The sequence below is a fragment of the Episyrphus balteatus genome, chromosome 1 (genome assembly GCF_945859705.1).
Source record: "Episyrphus balteatus chromosome 1, idEpiBalt1.1, whole genome shotgun sequence".
In the NCBI taxonomy this organism is placed as follows: domain Eukaryota; kingdom Metazoa; phylum Arthropoda; class Insecta; order Diptera; family Syrphidae; genus Episyrphus; species Episyrphus balteatus.
This window is the reverse complement of record NC_079134.1, coordinates 168,198,355-168,217,742: the sequence shown is the minus strand read 5'-3', so window position 1 is coordinate 168,217,742 and position 19,388 is coordinate 168,198,355. Positions and strand designations below refer to the sequence as shown.

The following is a 19,388-nucleotide window of genomic DNA, read 5'->3' as shown; positions in this document are numbered from 1 at the left end:
CATAGTGACCATTATAAAGTTGAAATTAAAAAACTGCTGACAATTTTCTTATCAATTATCAAATAATGAAAGCAATTTTATCTTAAATTATTAATATTTTATTAAAAACTAAAAAAGGCAAACAATTAGGACTGAAATTTAATAATATTGGTGCACTGAGATATTTTTAACCTTTCGGATAGTCCTTCTTTTTTTTTTTAGTTTTTGCTAACGATTATTGTATTCCTTTGACCGAATTATTAATGCTATTATGAGCTAAAACATTACAAATATTTGAAAAAAATTATCAGTATAGAAAGTTCAGACCACGAAATTTTATTTTTTGGTATTTCAAAAAATTAGATAAGGGTTTTTGACTCATTCTCAAGTAGCACAAAAGTCTAAGATACACCAAAATATTTGGTGTATTTTTTGCACTTTCGTGATATGCATTTTGAATATAAAAAATACACCATTTTCTCGTATAAAATAAACTCCGGTGGTTAAAAAAATATACCGATTTTGGTGTATAAATGGCACTAGTGGTATATTAAATGATCTGTTTTTGGTGAAAATTATCCCTTTGAAATTGAAAAATACACAATAAATCTATGGATAAAATACACCATTTAAATTATTCTGATTTAAAATTTGAACCAAAGTTTATTTTTTATCTCAAACAGTTTGATGAATTCTAATTCACACCATTTCTTATGAAATAAATGAAAATGAATTTTTATTCACTTTCATAATATTGCCATAAGAAACCAATGGTTAAATATGATTTTGTTTGCCAAATTTTAAAACGAAACACATTCTATCTACTAATTTTAGATGCTACCCCCTCTAAAAATCGAGCGCCTCAAAAATGTCAGTGAATTAATGATTTTTTTTTCGATTTTAAGAATTCATTTTTCAAAAATTATAATTTTTGTGTTGTTTTACATTTTTTTAAGAAAAGTTATTTTATAATGAATCGAAAAAACTAAGAATGCGGGACTATTAGGTCGATAAATATACTATTTTAATAAAATAATTAATCGCTGTCTTCTATTTTTAAATGGCGTCCATTGAAAAATATGGCGTCTCCCACATATGCATTTTGGTGAATTTTATGTCCACAGGGTGTGCTTCCTACACCAAACAGAGTGTACAAAATAAACCGTTTTGGTTGATTTCAGAATCAAATAATTTTATGCACCATTAATGGTATATTATAAAAACAACTGAATATCGGTGTATTTTTTGCACGGAATCTCAAAAAAATGTTGAAATTTTGTACAGAAAAGACAGTGGTATAATTTTTATACCACTAATTTTGAGAAATACACCATATTTTTTCAATTTTCTCAATTTTACACCAAAATTAATGAATTTACACCAATTTATACACAAGTGTGCTACTTGAGTTGCAGAATTCTGTAAGACCATCTTCTCGCAAAATATTCTGCTTTTTTGATGACTTACTTACTTTGTAATTTTTTTTATGTAGGTATATTAATTTTTTGAAATTATACTTATTTTGCGGCGTTGGGTACTAAAATTAGCTAAAAAAAAAGAATTTTGTGTTGTGTTTGAAAATTACTAAAAAAAAAACAACAACAACGATTTTTTTTACAAAACTCCAATTTTTTTGGGTAAAATTTTCCGGAGGGAAAAATTTTTCCTCCAATAAGGGGACGTAAAACACATTTCGCGTGTACCTGTGTACACACACGTTTTTGTTTTTGTTCAAGCTTCCTGCATTTCGTTTCGCAAAAAAGTCAATCTTTTCTAAAACAAATTTGTTTAGTAATTTTTTTTTGCCAAAATTTTGTTTAATCACAAATAAAAAACAACTGTCTTTGGATCGGAATGAATAAATAAAAATCTGAAAATATTTACACTTTAGGCTACCATTCTTGGCTACTATTCAAATAGACGTTTCATCGATGACGCTTATTTTCAAAACGTTTTATAATACTCGAACTTCGGTTTCAGTCTTGTCATCTACACACAAGACATTTCAAAAATCCATAAAAATCAGCTATAGAATATAAAAAAGTTTGTATTTTTATTTATGAAATTAACTTTTTAATTTATCATTTACCTAACTTTCTTATATAAGTTATTATATTACACTTTTAGCCTCTTATAATATAATTAATAATTTAGTGTAATTAAAGTTTGTGTTTAGTATAAGTTTGTAATTTTACATTATATAGTTCAATGTAAAGCTCTTATCCGATTGTCACGTACGGTAACAGCAATAAATTTTAATTGAATTCACGAAAAACTAAACAACAAACTTTAATAGATTTTGTGTTCAATATAGGTATAGATTATTTATTTTTAATTTTTGTTTTTTATTTCAAAAATACTTGAGAGGGAAAATTGGTCTTTTGTTTTTGTTGGTGGGTCAAGGTTTTTTTTTTTTAGGTAGGTAGATGTATAAATTCGTTAAAGAGTATCTGGTAAATGTCATGTTTTTAAAATGTTTTTTTTTTTATTTATTTTCTACTCCAATCTACAGAAAACAAATTAAAAAATCACTAAAACAAAAAAATAAATCAATATTTTTAACAAAATTATAAAAATGACTCTACAAAGCAATAAAACAACAATAAATTTAGTATATCAACTAATTTTTTTTTTAATTTTTTATTCAATTTTATCTTCAATTATCATTTTTTTTATTATCACTTCACAATGTGTGTTTTCTAAAGAATCATGAATAATAGTACGAATAGTTTAGTATGCTTCTTTTTTTTTTTTTTTTTAGTAGTAATATAGTTACTTTGGATAATGATTTTTTTTTTTTCTTTGCATTCTTACATTGATAATAATAATATAATTGTTACAATTAATAAATATTTTAACTAAAATTATAAAACAGAAATATTAACTACACTAATACTATTTTTATTTTTAAAATAAAATTAAAACAAAACAAAAAAAATATTTATTTCTATAATTTAAACTTATTTTTTAATAACAAAAAACTAAGTTTTACAAAAAAATTATTGTAGTTTTTTTTTTTTTTATTCTTGGTTAAAAAATTTGGCATTAATTTAATTTTAGTATTTTTTTTTTGTAATTATATTAATTTATGTAGTAGATATAATTTAACAAAAAAAAAATTATATTCAATTAAATGTTTTATTATTTTTGTATAAATAAAAAACATAACTGATTTAACAATTACTACAAGACTAGTGGATGGAACTATATAAATATGATTTTTGTTTGTATAAACAAATAAAATTAATTTTAATATTATTTTTTTGTTTAAAACAAATGATATATAATTTTTTCTAAATAAACAGGATTTGGTTCAGGATGGAGATATGATGTACAAAAAATTACTAATAAACTAATTAAATTAAATAAAAATTTCTACAAAAAGTCATGATAACTAGGTTTTTTTTTTAAATTTTCTATAAGTAAGTATCTGACTATTTTTTTTTATATGTATAACAAATTGTATGTTTGAGTATGTTTGTTTGTATTGTATAATTTTATTTTGTATAAAATCAGTTTTCTTTTGTATCTGAATTTAATGAAAAGAAAATTAGTATTTTTTTTTCTACTTCATGGAATGATGATAGAAGATAGTATTGAGAAAGTGTTAAGTGTTGTTGTTGTTTTAAGTGTAAAAGGGGCAGTAAAGTTTCATTTTAGTTTCATTTTTTAATTATTATTTTTTTTTTTTTGGGAGAGATACTCGTAGTAATTTTATTTTACTTAAAATAGTTTCACTTAATATTGCACAGTATTTTTTTTTTTCTTTCATTTATAGTATAATTAATTGAATATAATTTATTATTCTTTGGATGAAGTTGTTATTTTTTTTTAATGATTTAGTTTTTATATTTTAAAAATTATTTTCAAAACAAAAATAAAAACAAAATAAATGCACATTAATTAATTCTGTTTTTATTATTATTATTATTGTTTTATTTTATTATTCGTCCTCATTGAGACCATTTAATTCGACACTTTGGTATTCGAGACTACGTTTCAAATCTTCGATGGTATTGAGTATTAATTGTTGTTTAGTGCTTAAATTTGATGATACACTTGTTGGTTCATCATCATCATTATTTGTTAATGGTTGTTGTAGTTCATCATTAATAAATTGGTTCATGTCTTGGTTAGAGCTTTTAATAGATAAAGAGCTTTGGCGTTCACGGCGTATATTGTTGATTTTGTCTAAAATAGCTTGTTTGGGTATTTCTGTGAATGAGATGGTTGGAATATTTGATTAGTAAATTGAGCTTTTTTAACGAAGAAATATTTTATTTAAGTTGGAAAAGCTTTGACAAGTAGTGTTGCTGTGGTACTAGTTTAAGGTTTTGTGTAGTTAAATTTAGCTTTTGAGCTAATAGATGAATAATTTTTGTTATTTTAGGTATTCAGGCGAATAATAAAAGTGGAATAAATTTATAATTAATAATAATTATTTTTTTTAAAGAAAAATTATGTTTTTGTGGTTTTTTGAACGAGATATTATTTTTTTTTTCTTTTCCCGTACTTTGTAACACCCCAAATTTAATTTTTTTATACGATAGAGAATCTATATTTATACCTAATGCATTTTAAGTGATCAAAAAAATAACCTATTTTAACTTTTTTAAAGAGGATTCGGACGATAAGGTAAAAGAAGGTAAACAAAAACAGTGTTTTGTTTAGCTTAATTTTTTAGTACCTGCTGACCTGTTCTTTAAAGAATTTCTGATTGATTCGATCACATCAAATCCAATTTTGGAAACAAATATTCCGTGAAATTATTCGTTTTTGAGCCATATCTTTAAAATTAAAAATCGTTTGACTTAAAATTTTACAAACAGGAAACACTTCCGAAAATTGAGTTTTCGATAAAAGTGAGACTAGCTCAAAAAGATTGTCCTAGGATCCTTTTTAAATATTTTTTTAACAATTTGGATGAAACAGTCTAACTACCAAAATCACTAAAACTTAAAAAGTCAAATTACCTCAGACTTCGTGTACTGCGTACCCATTGATTTTTTACATTTTCAACTGTTGCAATTTAATATAAGTATAAAAGGTTAACAGGTTGAAATGTACGCTATTCTCGATATCACGTAAAGTAATTAAATTCGGTCAAATATTGTGTAGGCATTAATTTTTTTTTGTTTGTGCGCTTGCACAACACACTGTTGTTTACTTTAAATTGTCACATTCGGAGTAAATAGAAACCGAAACAACTTCTCCTCTTTGATCGTATGATCCTCCCGCTATTTAGTTATTTTATACATTGGTACCGTATTATTTAAATCTTTAAATACAGCTCTCGATTGCTGTTTTGTGCTTTTTTGTTCAATAAACTTTCGCTGTATCAAGAACGTAATAAAGTCTTTTAATTCGAATTATCTGCTCGCCCATCCTACAATTGTGATAGATATTATCCAAGTTCTTAGTTTGAGTTCATATAGTTTTTATTTCCTGTTTGAGGTCAAATACTCCACTAGGATTTATTCTTTTAATTAATGATTTAATTTATAAAATTAAAAAAAAAAAACATTTCTCAAAAACCAGAACAATTATCACTTCCACCATAGTTGGTGTTAATACCAACAATTAAAAAATATAATTGGACCATAGTGCATGAAGTCTAGAGTCATTTTCTAATTTGACTCCACCTTCGTGACTCTTTTTGAACTTTGTGTTTTATAATAATTGTTTTTGCAATTTAAATCAATGTTTGGGTTGGGGCGAGATACTGTATGGGTTGTTACTGGTAATAATATTATTTTCAAAATACTGTTTCTAATTATGCATTCAAATGTTGGAAAAAAGCTGAAAAATCGATTTGATAATGTTAAAAAGATCGAACTTTTTTGCAATTTTAAAATAAAGATTTAAAAAACAAAATTTTAAGAACTACGTATCTTATCAATTTAACTCCGACTTTTCAATCCTTTTAACATACATTAATTTCATCAATTTCCAATTCCATAAATTTATATGATCCACGAGCATTTACGTATTTTGCTAAGCTTCTTCGGCATTTGCAAAAATACAGTACTTTATTAATCAGTGTATTCAGAATTTTGAAATACAGAATTTTATGGTACAGAATTTTGATACTACAAAATTTTTAAATACAGTAAAATGACCCGCTTCCGAATCTTTAGAACTCCTCGCATGTACATAACTTTTTAATATTTTAGATAATGAATATTAACGTGCCATAATGGACTAATTTTTTCTAAAAGGTAGAGGATTGACATTAAACATTAAACAACCCAGTTTTTCTCAATAACTTTACCCACCTTATTTGACAGACCTGAGAGATTAACGACAATCGAATATAATTCAATTTTAAAGTTGAAGTGACCTCAAATCCAAAGCATTTTGACCAGGTACGACAGTGGGCTCATCAGTTAGATCTTTCGTACCCTTACTAAGACACCTAATAGTGGTCGATGTTTACCGATACTCATAAAACTCACAGCATTTTAATATTCTGAGGGAATTTGTTTAAATTCAGACACTTAGAAAATGTATGCCCGTGGTCAGGCTGATAATAACGAAGAAAAATAATACAAATTACTTTTATTTTAAGTGGAGGTCACTTGAACTTTAAAATTGAATTATTTTCAATCGCTCCACTTAAAATAATAATCATTTTTAGCAAAAAAACAAAACCGACTTCCATGGATGGTTTTTAAAATAGTTCCTATGGCTTAAACTGTTTCGGTAAATTCAAATCTTTCAAAGGGGTTTGTGAATGTTTTTTTGCATACTTGCAGTGATGCTTCCCGTGTTATCAATAGTAATGTATATTGAAGGTTTTTAATGCACAACAACAGCTATGTTACCAGTTGCCGCCATGTTTAATATTAAGCGTGAAAATTTTGTTGTATAACTTCAAATTCTTGTTCAGTTCAGATTTTTCCTTCAAGGCTAGTTACCAGTTCCGTATGAAAAAAAAAAAACAAAACAAAAATTCAAAGCACAATATTCGTGTTATTAATTTTCAAGTGTAATAACAAGAAAAAGAAATTTTTTGGACTTTAACGGTTATTTCCATGGTTGCTAATAAAGATTTTATTGAACAATTTAAGATTCATGTTCAATATACAAAAACACAAAAGTTGGTCAAAGAAAACAATTATAACACAGCTTCAAATTTTTGTAACTGACTATCTGATCCACTTCATTATGAATCATTGTCACATATAGGTACTTTTTTGCTGAATATGTAGAGATTTGGTTTGTAGTCAATAAATTCATCATATCTGAATTTGGGATTTAAAAGCAAGATTTTCAAAAAAAAAAAAAAAAATAATTGAAAAGTTAAATTTCAACCTTGTCAAAGCTCTTAATTATTATGTCAATCCATACTCACCCGAATCCAAATCAAGGCTCTTTTTGATCCTCTCAAACGATGAACTTCCCCTATACACCTTCCTTTTCAAAGGCTCACTCTGTGGACAATAACTGCTCATACTAATCGTCGATGCTACACCACCAAATGACTTAAACGACATCAACGGTGGCTTAACATTCCTATTCGTATAATCCGATTCATTGTAAATTGTAATCTTTTGAATTTCTGGCAAACAGTTCCGATTACTTCTATCTTCTTCATCTTGTGTACTTCTCAAACTACGAGATCTCCGACTGAGATTCTGTTTCATCGAAGAATTCGAATTATCATCTGAATCCGAATCCGAACAAATTGGTTGTTGTTTTTTTGGCGATTGACTACGGAATCTACGACGATGGCTTAATGGTGAAGCCGATTTACCTTTTATCGCTCTACCATTTACTTGGAGTTGTGGCGAACGAGGTGGTGGATCAGGAATACTACTCCGGCGTGGCGGTACCTCTGGTGGGGCATTCTGATTTATAAAATTGGTTATGTGAGTTTTACGTGGACTAAAACGACTTGATTTGGGACTGTTTGGAGCTGAATTAGTTTCGTATTTGAGTGATTCGAGACGTTTGTTAAGAGCTCCATTGTCAATAGAGATGTTATTTTCAGCGTCTAAAGTTTTTTGTTGTTGTTTTAGGAGCTCGCGCTTGATATCAGCTTCACACTGTTTAAGCATTTCAACTCGCTTATTGGCCAACGGGTTGCAAATTCTTCGAGGACTTGCAACGGGAGTTTCTCGAGGAATGCTGTAGAGGAAAAAAAATGTGAAAAACGAGTTTAACAGGGTTTGAAATAAGGGCTCACCTAAGAGCACTGGTCTTCATGGAAACTAAGATGGTTTCAGCCTCATGAATCAACTGGCGGTATTTAACATCGGCTTCCAAGTCCGCCCGGAGTAAAGCTTTCTCACTTTCACCGATTGCTATAAATTTACTTCGAATAGAATGGACCTCGGTGAAAGTTAATGAACTACAACGCGTTGATAGGGTTTGGGCCTTGGATATCCTGAAAAAAAATCGAAGAAATTAAAATAAAATAAAATAAAATAAAATAAAATAAAAAAAAAAAAAAAATAAAATAAAATAAAATAAAATAAAATAAAATAAAATAAAATAAAATAAAATAAAACAAAACAAAATAAAATAAAAAAAAAAAAAAAAAAAAAAAAAAAAAAAAAAGAACAAAAAAAAAAAAAAAAAAAAAGAAAAGAAAAGAAAAAAAAAAAAAAAAAAAAAGAAAAGAAAATAAAATAAAATAAAATACAATAAAATAAAATAAAATAAAATAAAATAAAATAAAATAAAATAAAATAAAATAAAATAAAATAAAATAAAATAAAATAAAATAAAATAAAATAAAATAAAATAAAATAAAATAAAATAAAATAAAATAAAATAAAATAAAATAAAATAAAATAAAATAAAATAAAATAAAATAAAATAAAATAAAATAAAATAAAATAAAATAAAATAAAATAAAATAAATTAAAATAAAATAAAATAAAATAAAATAAAATAAAATAAAATAAAATAAAATAAAATAAAATAAAATAAAATAAAATAAAATAAAATAAAATAAAATAAAATAAAATAAAATAAAATAATACAAAATAAAATAAAATAAAATAAAATAAAAAGGAATTAAAAGACCAACCTTTTATTATCAGCCGATAGGTTTCGTCGCAAGCAAACCGGTGTTCCACCCAAACTTCGAGATTCCCTTGAGTTCTTCATCGGTGACCCACGTCCCTTGCTCTCCGTACTCTTCTTCCGGGTCTTCATGAGTTTCTTCCGGCGCTTGGAAACATCCTCTCCTGGATAGGTCTTCATATGGCGTTGTCTCGAAGCCCTCCTCGGAAGTTGATAAGTCTTCACCAAAGCAGTTTCCTGTCCCACCAACGCTGTGTCAATAAACTCAATATCCAGCATATCATCAGTGTCACACTCATCGCCAGCATCTTGTCCTGTATCCAGGTCTGAGGCACAATCCGTAGGATCCGAGTCACTACTACTAAGAAGAGGAAAAGACAAAATTTAATCACATTATAAGCTTTTTTTTTGTTCAGACTTTTTTTTTTATCTTGCGACGTTAACTAACCTTAAAATATCAGTCTCTTTCTCATATACATAGCTCTCATCGAACTTGCCCATCATTTCGTTTAACGTTGCATCCTCGTCACTATCTAAATGATGGTGTGAGCCACCACCACCTTGATGCTGATGCAAAGAATGCATTTCGGAACGACACGACGATGTCAACAGCAACTCCCCGAGCTGCTTCTTCCGTCGAATAGTATTTGGCGAATAAGTCCTTTGCAAATTCTCCACTTCGGTTGAGGAACTTGATGTCTCCGACGTCGACTCTTCAGAGGTCTTTTCGTTCTTCCTGGAAAATGTTTTGACACAGAAATTAAATTTTATTATGATATCCCACTTCGATATAGGATAGAGGGGGTAATGAGGCATTCTCATTATCCTTTCCCATCAAATATCGCCCTTTTTTTGTCATTATCCTTACTCATTTTTATCACTTGCGCCCGCTTCGCTACTTGATTTTATGCCCGACGATGAGGAGCTGGCATCAAGTTCCATTTTTTTTGCCGCAAGAAATGCTTGCGTTGTGGCAATTGTGGTGCCAGATGAGGATGTGTCTGTTGTTGAGTACCATGGATTCGTTCGGATGCGGCAACGCTGACGAGGTGATGGTGCTAAAAAAAAATATAAAAACGAGAAAGAGATAGAGAGATATAGGAAGAAAATATAAACGAATGAGTGCCATTGAAAGGACAATTTAATTTTAAGCTCTTATTGGTAGTGAACAGGGTGTTTCGGAGAGAACTAATGAAATTTTGGAAAGAAGAGATTTTAGGGTATCAATGAATGGAGTCTTTAAAGATCGCTTAGAAAAATCGGGAAAAGTTCTTTCTTATGACAATAAAGTGACGTTATCATAATATTTTGCCAGAAAGACATCAAGACACCCTGTCATTAGTTTTTGACAGATTGCTTAAGCATTTTTCAAACTGTTATCTTTTTTTATTCAATTTTTTTTTTTAAGAATCCCAAAATAATTCCATTTTTTCGATAGAATTTTGTTCGACATTTGTCTGAAACACCCTGTTCTCTTTACAAAAAAATAAGAGGAAATAATAAAGTCAGTCAAAACCGGAAAGGATGACGGTTCTGGTAGTTTTAAATGAATTTATATTTAATGGAAAATTTTGTGTGGAAAGATTAAATAAAGAAAAGCGCGCTAAAGGGATGATGTTGTGGTGGCAGCAAAGTAGTATAGAGAGGCAATTATACTGCAAAACATTTTCACATTAGACGGACTGGCACAGGATAGTGGGTACTTACATTCAAAACCCTTGAGTGTTGGTATAACTATAGTATTTCGCAAAGGCAGTGGACTATGACTTCCCACATTAATTTTCTGTTGTTGATGTTGCTGTTGTTGTTGTTGTTGTAGTTGCTGTTGCTGATGTTGATTATGATGATTTTGTTGGTTATTTTGTTGTTCAAAGAGTTTTGCTTGATTTTGAAAGAATTCTGGATCTGGTATACCAAAACCGGGTATTTTACTTTGTCCAGAGTCAAAGGATTCAGTGCGGCGGTGATTATTGTTGTTGTTATTGTTTGGCTAGAAAAAATTAAAAACACAAAGAACAAAGAATGTTTTTTTTAGAATAGGTGATGATTGGAATTTTTTTTCTTTTGAAGGTGTGAAGGTGGAAAAATGGCTGAAGGTAGTTTGTTTTTGAAAAGTATTTTGTATTGTATATGTTTTTGTACTAGTTTTAGAAATTTATAAATCTTTCTCATAATTTGAGTTCTTTTAAGAGAAATATTTTTGTGAAGGGAATTTTTTTCTGTTTTGGTGGCTGTGAGAGACTGTTTTTTTCCAATTTTGTTAAAAAATTATCAATACATTCTTACTTAAATGTCCTAAGCAATATTTAAAAAATGTTAAGGGATTAAAACAACTTCCTATTCAGTTATTTATTTCTGTATCTATTTTAATAATGTAAACGGATTTTGAAACGAATTTCAAACATAAATATGTTTAAATAGCAAATATTTGACAAAATAATAAGTTTTTTTATCTCACTTTATCGTCTTGAAACAAAATTGGTGCGTACGAAAATTTGCTCAAATCGGGGTTGATATAAATTGTTTTTAGTACAAAGTTCAGGGTTGAATATTACTTTTTTTAGCCATTTTTTCGTTGGATGCATTTTACTTTTCTTGTTTTTTTTTTGTATAATATCCTAGAAAAAACAAGTCTTAACCAAAAGGTACCGCTTAGGTAAGTTTCCGCACTTAACATTGATTTTTTGAGTCAGTTTTTAAGGCCATTGATGTTGATCGGTTGATCCAGAAATTGACATCTAAATGTACCTACAAACAATTTCAAATACTCAGAAGGGTTTTTCTCAAAACACACTTTCGTGTACTAAGAGCATTGGTTAGTTTGGAATGTGAATCAAAGTGAATTAAGCCAACCTTCATTGATTGGAAAATTGGTTTACTTAAAATACCTTTACCACTCCGTTTTCACACATTTGTCAATTAATAGTTGATTCCTTAGAACCAGAAAGTTTAAATTATTGCTTAAAGGAAAAAAGCGGGTTGGGTTAAAAATTTATTTCAAATTGTGTTTTTCATAATTCTTCTCACTTTTTTAAGCCAAAATATTACAGAATAATAAAACAATATTATTTGTAGTAGGGGAGAGTGGGGCAGTTTTGGACACGGGGCACATTTCAACACAGCATATAAAATTTTAGCATATCCATCTTTTTTATAGAAGTATTTCGATATTTGAACCCGTCAACACGATATCCATAAATGTCAATGACTTTCCATCGTTATTTCGGCTGACTTTCAGATTTATAGGTGGAAGGTGATTTTTTTAGTGGTTTTGCATTATTTCAGTTTTTTAGTTGTAAGAGTTTAAAAAAAAATTGGTACGTGATTTCAAAACGCAATACAATTTTTGTTAATGGTTAATGAATTTTAAACTAATTTACGGTGAATTTTTGAATGAATATATTAATGTTAAATATTTATTCAACATTTTAGGTCGTTGACACAGTTGGGGCAGTTTTGAACAAGTATGGTGGGGCACTTTTGAACATGTTCAAAACCGCCCCGAGCAGTTTTAAGGACACTTGAATGTGTTTTATTTAATAAATCATAATGTTCTTATAAAAAAAATAATGAAACTAGCATTTGTGGCCAAAATTAAAGAAAAAATGGGAATATGTACAACATAATTGAAGATTTAAAAAAATGCCTAAATTCTTCTGTTCTGCTAGACTTTTCTCGATGAGAACTCGATTATATACCGCTTAAGCGTTATAGAAATTAAAGTCAAGCTACCAGCTACCTACACCAATTAATGCTCCTGGTACATGCAGAACATCCGCTTTGTTAACATTTAGATTTAATATTTAAATCTAAATGCGATTTAGATCGCAAAATAAATCTATTTTACTCTGAGAAGCATAAATGGTATGAATACCATTTTTCTAAGATATATTTTAAATGAATTTTTCTTGGTTTTTGTTTTTCTTTTGAACTTATAAATGTGATAAACTGATAACTATAGTTTAAATTTTAATGTTATTTTTTCTGATTTTTTATTATTTGTTGGTTAATTGAATATGATATATGTAATAATCAATTTGGAGTTTTTGTATGTTCTTATTAAAAAACTAATAAAAAGTTAAGTATTATTTATTCATTACAACGAAACTAATACTGCTGTTCAAAAGTGCCCCTTCCATGTTCAAAACTGCCCCATACATGGGGCACTTTTGAACATAAGAGCCTATATCTTTAAAACATCAAAATTCAACATAAATAATTTGTTTAACTAACCAAATGTTCTTTGAAATCGAAGTTCAATGTTATTGTTCAATGTTAGTAAACTTTACAGATCAAGAAATCGAACATATTTCGTTCAAGCAGCTTCGAGAGCAAAAAGTGTTCAAATGTGCCCCACTCTCCCCTACCCTTGTTTTTCCTTGCAGAAATTTGATGCTTATGTGATTACTTACTTACTTTGTCATTTTTTTTTTATTAACTGATAAAATTTAAAAATATTAAAAACGGTTTTAATTTTAAAAGTTTTATATAAATAACAGGATCATAAAATTAGTATAGCTACCGAGTTGAAGAACAAAACTGGGTCTTAATCATCACTTTTAAAAAATATATATTAATAATGTGTATTTAACTTCTAAGGTTGATATTACTACTTTTGAATGGTAATAAAGGAACACAGAAAAAGGATTTTAGATATCTCCTTCAAAAAATTTGCTAAGAGATTTTTCGAATTAAAGAAGACGTAAAAAAATGTTAAGACTTCTCGAAATGTTTGTAATAAATAACGTTATTAATTTTAAGCATTTTAGAGAAAGTGATGATGGTAGACTTTCAAAAGTTCTATTTTAAAAAATATTCTAGAGTTTTAGAGTTGATTGAAGGCAAACATATGTACCTAAAAAGCAATTTTGTATATCCACACTCCCACAGTAAAATAAAAGAGAGTTTAAACTGATATAAAAGTTTTTCTTAACTTAGAAAAACCTATGCTCGAATAATTTTCTTGGAAGGTCACATTATTGGTATTGTTATAATTTGTTTTTGTTTTGTTAAATTCAATTGGCATAAGTTCAAAATAACACTATAATTTGAAAGGAAAACAAAACTTCAAAGAGAGTAACAAAAAATCGTTGTGATAGGATAAATTTACTTCAAATAAAATCTAGAACGGAAAGAAGACATTTATTTTGATGAGAAAAATTATTTTGACTTATTAAACATCGATTAAGATAGTTTTATGCAAAACATTTCAAAATAATGACAGTTAAACCGTTTAATATACGTGCAGTTTTACCGAAACTCTTACATCAAAATTTCTTTGATAAAATAAATAAAAACTAAACTAATGGACACATAAATATAATAACGAATAAAAAATAATAAAAATTATTTTTATTTTATTTATTTATGATCAGGTACCATCAGATTCTTTATAATTTTTCATCGGAAAAAATACATTTGGATTATTTTTGCTCTCAATCTTAACGTAATCCGACAGAAAATCAGGATTAGAATGTTTGTTAAAACTGTAATAAGAATGGTCACTGTGGCGTATGTGTACCATTTTTTTTCCATTAAAAACCCTGCAAAAATGTTATACGTCGAACCAAATAATTATTTTTACTTGCTCTATAGGGCAAGTATTGGTTTCGTGTCGAAAAAAAAAAATTGAGGTTTTAATCAAAATCAACATTACGATGATGGAGAATTCCGAAAAAGTGGGTCTCGCTGTACACATTTCCACAGCCTAAACGGGTGGACATGTGTAATTCTGTGGAATTCTAAAAGTTGTTTTTTTTTTTTTTGTTTTTTTATATCTCGTTTAGAACGTATACCTCCCATACAAAAAAATACGATATTGCGAATTTCTCGAAAACGGCTCTAACGATTTTGATTAAACTTTGTATACGTAATATTTAAAGCAGTGGCAATAAAACTGCATTTTTATTTTTTCTCAAAAAAGTCAAATAACAAAAAAAATTTTTTTTTTCATTTAACAAAATTTTACCCTAAATGTCGGCTCTTCCCCAATATCAATTTTTTTTTTTAATTGAGAGCCAGCTTTTAAAATCTATAAGTAGCCTAACATAAAAGTGCTTCGAACTGCAAGAGCAAGTACGTGCGACCCCAGTCGTGCATTTTATTTATATAACTATTTAATTATTATCAGTGGATTGGAGTTTTGTCAATACCGTCAGGTTTTTGGTTTTATTTTATCAAACCTTATCAAACGGAAAATTTGTATATGCTTCCGTTCTCAAATGCTAAAAATGTTGACGTTATTTCACGTTGAGGTTGTTTTTTTTTTTTGTTTTCAAAGTTCAAAGCTATAAAACTCATAAGTTTCATAGAAATCATAGAAATCAAGTTAAATCAAAATGCATAAAAGCCTCTGGCAAGGATGCGGAAAATCCTACATAAATCAAGTTTAAAAAGCCACCAGTAGCATTATTTTATTTTTTTTCATATTGAACAACAAAAACTGACCTAAATAATATTTTTCTTTAATGAGGAACTGGTCAAAAAAATTGATTTATCTTGATTATTCTAAAGTCCCATTATGATTGTATTTAAATAAACTACGTAGCTATTGTATTGATTCCATTCAAAAAATTATAATAAAAACATTATTCAATACAAATACATAATCTGAATAATTATGACAAATTTTCCAAACGAAATATTTTCCAAAAGCCCACCTTATCATCAATTTCATAAATAAATTTGCAGCAAAAAAAAAAGATAAATAGAAAAAAAATTCATAAACACTTACCAAAGGATCCTGTGGCGACATCTCCTCTATTTTATTCAGACCGAATTTATAGCGCTGTGCTTCGATGGCCAGAGTGTTGACACTCTTTGGAAAATAATGAGTTCCGGTACGCATATTGATGTAGTACTCCGGTGGTGTATAGGTAGCACCTGTTTGTGTAAGGAGACACAACAAAAAAGATAAACATCATTACACTATGACAGAAAAAAAAAAAAAAAACTAGGTAAATGTAGGTGTATTTTGTGTCATCATAGCGCAAAACCGCATTGTATAGAGTAAAATGACCCGAATTCCCTCAGCCATATACAACCTACTAACCGAAATAGATAGACATGTTTTGTTGCGGGGAGGGGGTAAAAGGGGTTTTGAATTGGTTTGGGGAGAGAAAGATAAAACTGAATACCTTTTGATGATATATTGATTACCAAGAAACGTGGTGAGTTGAACTAAATAAAAAATGATGTATCTAGTAGATACGAACGAGCTCTTTTTTGCTATAAACTTGAGCAGTCAGTCAGCAGGTGGTGATGGTGTCTCTTTAAGACATCAAAAACTGTGAGGGGCTCTGCAAAATAATAAATAAAATCAAACGATACTATGGCGGGAGTATCGTAAGTTTTAACTTAAAATCCCTTTTAAACAAGCTTTTGATGTTTAAGCCACAACCATGCGTTGTCAGAGAGGTAAACCTATCATTGGTTTCCGATGATACGATGGTGATGGTGATGTGGTATGCTATTTGTTTCGTTTTGCGATGACTGAAAATGGATACGGCAGACTGTTATGGATGAATGATTTCTAAAAGACAGGTTGACACTTTTATATCGCACTGTCAACAGTTGCGGATGAGTTAATATCTTTTGTGGTATCACAGAGTATATGTTACTTGTTACTATGTTTAGAGGAACGAGATATTGTGAAAATATGGAAATTTATTTTTTTGTTTATTACAGTATTGCAGTTATATTTTTGTTTTACTGTCATGAAAATTTATAGTCAAAACGTTTAGAATTTCAAGCAATGTGTGCTGGTATTTAGATTGATATTATAAATTTTAATAGTAGTATTCTAGCTAGTGACACACATTTCGAACAAAAAACTAAGTTTCACAACATTTTGAGAAATTTTACATAATATTTCAACTAAGGTAAACATATTTTTGTCAAATTTTTGCGGACCTTTAAAAAACAATTAGGGCCTTGTATTTCGTCGCATGGATTTTTTCCTGGACTAAAATTTTCTGAGATTTCAAAAAACTATTTGTATCATAATAGAGATGCTAAAAAAATTTGGGCATTTAAAATGATAAAAGAAAATGATAGTCGGAATGATCGGAAAATAATTGACTTAACCTTAGCCTGGCCAATGTCAATAATGCAACTTTCAGTCACGATATAGGTGACAATAAACTAATTTTAATTTAAGTACCTATTTGGATTAGGTTTGTGGAATCTGGTTCCTTCATTTAGAGATGAAATTGATAGGATTCAAGATTGAAAAAATAAAGCTTACAGAAAAGAAAATGTTGGGTTAAGGGCAAAAATAGTTCTTGAAATACTCCTTTAAAACTTTCTGAAATACATGAGTACAGCTGCTGATGGCAAAAACTGGGATCACCTATTAGTGGTTGGCTCCTAAAATGAGGCTCCCAAACTTAATTCCTTACTCCAAAATAATACTACCAAGTACATAACTAGGTTATGAAAAAAGGATGTTTTCTGAAACCTTCAATTTGTTCCAATAATGATATTGACTATAACTTTTTATTTTTCAAAGAACAAAACTGAGAAATCTGTCGACTATACATATAGAGAAATAACGTACTTCAAATGTGATTGTTCTAATTTTTGTCAAAGTTATTTATAGTAATGGAAGGAATGTCCTGAGTTTTTGGACATAACTGTCTAGTAAAACATTGTCAAAATTACAAAAAATGTCAAAAATACCCGAGTTTTTCATTCTTTGTTATTGTTTATTTATGTTCTAAGATTTATTTATTTCAAAAATTTATTTCAAACATTTTTTTTTTTCAAAAATGGTTTGGCTGATCTTCAAAATCATAATTTCTAATTGTTGGAACTTAAAATAATAAAATAATAATGTTGGAGCTTAAAATTTCGTTTGACAAAAATAATTCCCTAAGAGCTACTAAGACCAACAAACGCTGAAAAAGGGTATTTTCTGATGTTTTTGAATTTTTGACAATGTGGCGTTTTAAACACGTGTCTGAAAATTTAGGACATTCATTGTAACAAAAATCAAAACCACCGAATTCAACGCAAGGTTTAAAAATTTTGTAATTTGTCAATAATGAGTACTGAAACATTGAAAATTTAGGCTTTTATTGAAATGGAAAGAACAGGGGTTGAATCACGGCACACGATTACGATCATACGTTAAGGTTTCGAGTATTTCTGTCTCTATTTAATTTGTAGAAAAAGATAGGGACACATAGCGATCATACGTTAATTCTACCCCAGTGCTTTCTTATGATTGTAAGTGGCATATCTCACCCTTAGAATTATAGTGACCTAACTCAAAATTCATCAAACTTCTGATTTTGGAATAAACTGACCTTAAAATGGATTTTAATGGGTCTTCAAAAGCCCTACGATAAGAAAATACGGAATTATGAGAAAAGAGTCTACAGGTTTCACATTAAAGTATGAACATAATTTTTTCTTTTCAATATTTTTAGAGCGTGATTTTAGAGTAGTCAGGTTTGATTGACTATAAAAATTCGTATTGTGGATACATTCCCAAAGTAATGAGTGGATATTTTAATTTAAAATTATTGATATTCAAGATTGCGTTGGTCTGCAAAAGTATCTTCTTTTTAAAATCTATCAGAAAAAAAATTATAAAATTTGGAAAGGAAATTTCTTAACTCGATTTCGTGCCTATATCGTGGGGATTTCTGTATACTTTAGATAGACTAAATGAAGTCAGATAAAACCTGTCCTTATGAAAATTTGAGACTAGAGAAGAGTTTTCAGCAGTTTTCTTAATGACTGCGGTGATTCTGTGAATTTGGTCAGAAATTTACGAGACATAAAATATTGTTCTATAAAAAAGTTACACATACACCACAGTGACCATTTATTTTGTCGGTGAAAATATTAAATTAACTCTTAGATTTTTGTTTGGCATCTTCTTTATTGTAGTTTATGGTTAAAACTGATCTAAAATGGTTTGTTTGCGGTTATTTGAATATCGATTCCCTATACCTAGTTATTTTCTATCCCCGGATAATTGCATATCCAATGCTGCCTTTACTGTTTCCTATAAGCTATTTCAGTTTAGTTAGATACAAAAAATACTTGAGTAAGACTTGTTTTTTTTTTTTTTTTTTTGTATGTATAAGTAATTGAATGTCAACTTTGTAACAAATATAATTCACTAAAAAAAACTTTTTCTCTAAGTTTTGTTGCATATTTTATGAAATAATTTTAATCCTAATATCACATTTTAAGTATTTATTTAACAGTAAGAAGAGAAGGAATGTAACTCTTTTCTAAATTTTCTTTTGTTTTAGATACAAGGACTTGGATTGGATATTTTTAGATCCCGCTAAATGTAAAGAGAAAATAATCCATCGATTTATCAGTTTGCAACTTTTTTTCATTAATATAACCTCGATAAT

General features: G+C 28.4%; 1 protein-coding gene across 1 annotated transcript in view; it reads right to left on the bottom strand.

The window, feature by feature from the left end:
• Nucleotides 1–3,834: 3,834 nt before the first annotated feature.
• LOC129907515 (uncharacterized) overlaps nucleotides 3,835–19,388 on the bottom strand; it is a 42,516-nt gene continuing 26,962 nt past the window's right edge. Inside the window, exons 4-11 of the mRNA XM_055983793.1 lie at nucleotides 15,746–15,894; nucleotides 10,720–11,002; nucleotides 9,881–10,070; nucleotides 9,461–9,748; nucleotides 9,017–9,373; nucleotides 8,168–8,368; nucleotides 7,334–8,109; nucleotides 3,835–4,194 (exon numbers count right to left, since the gene is read on the bottom strand). Of these exons, the coding sequence (XP_055839768.1) occupies nucleotides 3,923–4,194; nucleotides 7,334–8,109; nucleotides 8,168–8,368; nucleotides 9,017–9,373; nucleotides 9,461–9,748; nucleotides 9,881–10,070; nucleotides 10,720–11,002; nucleotides 15,746–15,894 (2,516 nt within the window). The 3' untranslated portion in view covers nucleotides 3,835–3,922. The remainder of the gene's footprint in view (nucleotides 4,195–7,333; nucleotides 8,110–8,167; nucleotides 8,369–9,016; nucleotides 9,374–9,460; nucleotides 9,749–9,880; nucleotides 10,071–10,719; nucleotides 11,003–15,745; nucleotides 15,895–19,388) is intronic.